Source organism: Brassica rapa, chromosome A04 (assembly GCF_000309985.2).
Source record: "Brassica rapa cultivar Chiifu-401-42 chromosome A04, CAAS_Brap_v3.01, whole genome shotgun sequence".
NCBI classification, from domain to species: domain Eukaryota; kingdom Viridiplantae; phylum Streptophyta; class Magnoliopsida; order Brassicales; family Brassicaceae; genus Brassica; species Brassica rapa.
In genome coordinates this window covers 11,206,310-11,210,825 of record NC_024798.2, presented here as the reverse complement: position 1 = coordinate 11,210,825, position 4,516 = coordinate 11,206,310, and the positions used below count along the sequence as shown (strand labels likewise).

The 4,516-nt window shown below is 35.8% G+C and overlaps 1 protein-coding gene across 2 annotated transcripts in view; it reads right to left on the bottom strand.

The window, feature by feature from the left end:
• LOC117133467 (kinesin-like protein KIN-12F) overlaps positions 1–3,853 on the bottom strand; it is a 10,683-nt gene extending 6,830 nt beyond the window's left edge. The window contains exons 1-3 of one of the 2 annotated variants that reach the window (XM_033289759.1): positions 3,078–3,853; positions 2,770–2,978; positions 629–632 (exon numbers count right to left, since the gene is read on the bottom strand). In XM_033289759.1, the coding sequence (XP_033145650.1) occupies positions 629–632; positions 2,770–2,978; positions 3,078–3,620 (756 nt within the window). In that variant the 5' untranslated portion in view covers positions 3,621–3,853. Of the gene's footprint in view, positions 1–628; positions 633–2,665; positions 2,979–3,077 lie in introns of those variants that run through there. The other variant, XM_033289758.1, reaches the window with a different exon arrangement.
• Positions 3,854–4,516: the final 663 nt, after the last annotated feature.

The window sequence follows — 4,516 nt, the reverse complement described above, 5'->3', positions numbered from 1 at the left end:
AGCAGTATCAAAAGGGATTAGGATGAAAACAAAATTAGGCCCCATTTTCGTATATTTCCAAAGGGACGTCCATTGGTTCAGTATCCCATCTGGCTCAAGCTATCTTCTAGAAAAAGTTAGAAATAATAACCGGAATTTAGACTCGGATTGTCCACATTTTCTAAACCGGAAAACGCCGAAATGTCTAATAACCGCAGAAAAGAAACAAAACAATAACAGATGGGGTTGTTTTGTTGCTAACAAAATAAAAAGCTAACTGCTAAATCATAAAGGATGGTGTTGATGTACATAGAACTAAGAAAGAATACAAAACATCAACTCACAGTTTTGATATAACTCAAAGACCCTTTAGTTAGAGTCGTAATCCTCCTCAGAACCAGCAAGATTCTGCTTCTTCCACTTGTAAGCAGCTTCAAGTGGAAGTAAGTAATCATCAAAACTCATGTAACAACATGTAGTTCAAAGTTCCCTCTGGTACGTCTGATGCACTCTTTCTTGCGTTCAATAGCATCTATTTCTTCTTCCTCTTTCTCGTCTTCTTCTTGTTCTGCAGCAGAAGCTTCAAACTTTGCAAAACTAACCCACACCTTGTAATGCTTTGTGCGATCCAAGAGTCGCTCATATGAAGCCCATGTCCTCTCTAATTCTCTTCTGCTATCTCAAAATCTATGTATGCCTGCCACACACAAATATAGAGTTTCAATGATCCAATCGATTCAAAAGTCTTGAGGAGTAATACTTCTTTTGAATGTATATATTTTACCTCCATAGCAGTTCGGGCATGTCAAGAGCTGGCTGAGATATAGCAAGCTCAAAGATAGCTCTAGCTCGTTCAGTCTCAGCGAGAGACCTCTCTAGCTCAGCATATTTGCTCCAAGCATAGCAATTCTCTGGAGACCACTCAAGGTAACGCTCATAAAGCTTTCTACACCTATCTATGTTCCCCATCTGGAGTTCAATCTCGATGTATTTCTTAAATATCTGTTAGTAGAATGAAAAAGATAACAAAATGTAATTACACACCATGTGTGTGATTAAATGAGAGCAAAGAACATATAACGTTGAAACATATTTCATGCTTACCTTATCTTTTGGAGCTTTTCCTATCGCATTTCCTAATATCTGCCTAGCACCGGCGAGATTCAGTTGCCGAGATTCAGTTGCCGGATTTCAAACTGAGCAGCAAGCAACCATATTTTGGCAAAGTAAAATTTGGAGTGGGGAATAAGCCTCAGGCATTCTCTGTATATGTTTGGTAAGACGAATACAGACAGTCAGACTAAACTGCCAGAGTGAAACGCAAACAAATGTAACTTCACAAGTTTCAAAGTAGGTAGGCTTTAGCTTACCTGTATACATCTCGTGTACGCTCCACATCTTCAGTTTCAATCTTTTCATACAATGCATAGTTAATCCTACACCAATTAGTTACATTAGAGTGTCAGTGTTTCAGTAAATCGCAGAACCAAATATACTAATAAAAGACAAACAAACAAAAATAGCTTTCCACAGAATGCAACAATCTGTTTCAATATATCAATTTGTGACCTGAATGTGCTTAAAGCTCAATCTGCTCAAGACAACCAAACCCATACCCAAACATCGTACGCAAACCATGAACCCCATTCACCATTCTAAAACGATTCTGCATTATTGTCAAATCGCAGAACCAAATATGCTAAAAGACAAACAACAATAACTTTAACTGTTAAAGAAACTACTTATGCAAACCATGATCAAACTCTTAACAACTCAGTTAAAGAAACTAAACCTAACCTACTTATCCAAAGCATGATTTCACATAAGAAGGCAACATTCCAATTCTATCTAAATCGTTTCTGCATTATTGCCAAAATCAGTAAAAGCCAAACTGAAAAAGAATAAACTCACCAGAGATAGATGTATCTTTGCCAGTATCGTTTCTCTTCAGAAGGTGGAATATTAGCAATTTAAACTAATATCATTATTTTTTGATGCTATTTAAGTGATAATACAATTTTTTGTAGTGTCACCTTTACCATATCATACTTTAAAACCAGCCAACTCCAACAAGCAACTCTAAACTTGATGATATGGTTAATGCAATATTAGGTTGAATAAATCATTTTAGTTACCAAAATATGACAGACAAATCAAATGAATTCAAAAACATAACAATTTAGTAAGTTTTTATTTGGAGAACCACACGATTTAACACGAACGAACTGAGATTGAAACTGTGGTAACTAAAGATGATTTGTTTAAGTATTGCACTAGATGATAACCCGCGAGCATGGGCGGAGTCAGTTTTATAATAATACTAGTGGTATTCCGGCGCTACGCGCCGGGTTCGTATGTTTTATTCTTACATTAATTTACAATTTATTTTATGGTCTCAGTAAATAGAATATATTCAAAAACATAAAAATAAAATATGTTCAAAAAGAATGATATTTTTTCGACCCATTTGATTGTGGGTAGCGACTATATAGGATATTACTTTATTTTGAAGTTGTCTAGTTCAAAGTGAGCATAAGTGATTGTGACTAATCGATTTAATAAAAGTAGAATAAAAAGCTGATAATCGTAACAAAGTTAATTTAGTTGAAATTTAAGCATAAGATAAAATCGATATTTTATTTAGATTACATTTTTAAAATGTTAAGTACTATGAACGGTATTTGAAATTTTATATTATTTTTCCTTTTATATGTTTGTTTACCTTTTATTTTATATATTGTTATTTAAACCGTTGATTTATATGATATAGCCTTATTCCTTTTATATGTTTGTTCTTCATTCTCCTTGACCAAACCGGTTCTGTCTTCTGATAAATGTTCCTCATTCCCCGTGAACCATGGCTGTAATGCAGACCCTGGCAATTTGCTTTCCGCAAGATATTGCTTCATTGTACTCATTTCTGTCTGGTGCTTGCCCTTTAACTTCTCCATCTGCATCTTTAACTTTGCATTCTCTTCTTCAAGTAAGCTGAAACGTTCCTGCAATTATATGTTTTTTGAATCCAAAACAAACCAAACATTAAAATTCAATAGTGAGAGCCAGCCCACAAGCAAAAGATTGATGAAAGTAAGAGTTACCTCAGAGGATTGTACATATTGCTCAGCTTCTCTGAGTCTGATCAGTAACTCTCCAGCAGCTTGAACAGCTTCAGCGGTATCTCTCAGCTGAATCTTAAGTCCTTTGTTCTCCTTCTTCAAGAACTCTCTTTCTTTCTCCTTCTCAGCTCTAATAGCAGTAAGCTCAGCTGAAAAGGCTTTGGCAAAACTCTTCCCATGACGACCTTTCACTGCAGCTTTAGCCGCTGCTTTCTTCACATCAACTATTCCCGCCAACGTCACGTTATGCCTCTTAACTAACTCATCATACTTCTCCTGGAGCTCAGTGTACTGCTCAATGAAGTCATTGTATGATGTTAGGGGACCAAGCATGGCTCTACCAAGAGCGTCGTTTAGCTCCTCCGAAGCCGTTTTCTCTTTTCTGAGTTCTATCTCCAGATCCGCTGCGTGTCTACGGTGGTTATCAATATCCATTCGTAGATCATCTGTTAAAGATATCCACTCACTCTCCATTTCTGTCCACCTTTCATGTTCCTCCTCTAGACCATCACTGTTGTTTGGCATTGATAACCGAATAGTAATAGATTAGCTGGACAAACTTAACTTAGTTTATAGAAAGTGATTTTGAAAAGAAAAAGAAAACTTCAATGCAATTTTCATGTGAACGCGTCTTCGTAGTGCTTTTCATCTAGAGTTATTAACACTATAGGACACTTTTCAACATTTTATTACACCCTAAAACACTTTGTGCTACTAGGGTACTTTTTGGTGCTAAAAATACTAAATTGTCCTCAACTAAAGCTTTTCCTTGTTGTTGCACGTGAGTCAAGTTAAATTTAGTTTCTCGTTCCTTCTCAAGTCCGATCTCACGTCCGATCTCATCTTTTCTCTATTCTTCTGTTTTAAACAAACAATAAAGCTCTCTTTTCTCTTCACATGTCAATCTTTCTTTGTCCCAGACCTTATGTCCTAACCGTGAAAAGAGATGACTATGACGATAGAGAAGATGCTGGCTTCCGACTGTTGGGGTCGAAGTTTCCTCAAAATCCTGTTTCAAAACTCTTTTTCATGGTGGGTCGGTTCACAATCAGCACCCAACACCTTCCCCTCCAATCATAAGTTGCATAATGTCTACCTACAAAACAGCGATTGAAGTTAGATCCTTTAGAAAAACTATTTTTCCTTATTTTGTGAGTTATCCAGCTCATCTCATCTGATAACAAGTGAACCAAAAAAAAATTGAACTTCCGATGTTTGAGCATTTGTTAAAAATCAAAGTCTTGATTCAGTTGAGCTGTGACTATAAAATGTATTTTTTCACCAAAAAGAAATTTTTATTATAAATCAGATTATTTAGTTCTGATTTTTGTTTTAACTCCAACTAACTGAAGAGTATTGAATCATATACTTTTCTTTGAAGATGAATCCTTACTATGGTTCGTTGGTTCGTTTTTGCTATG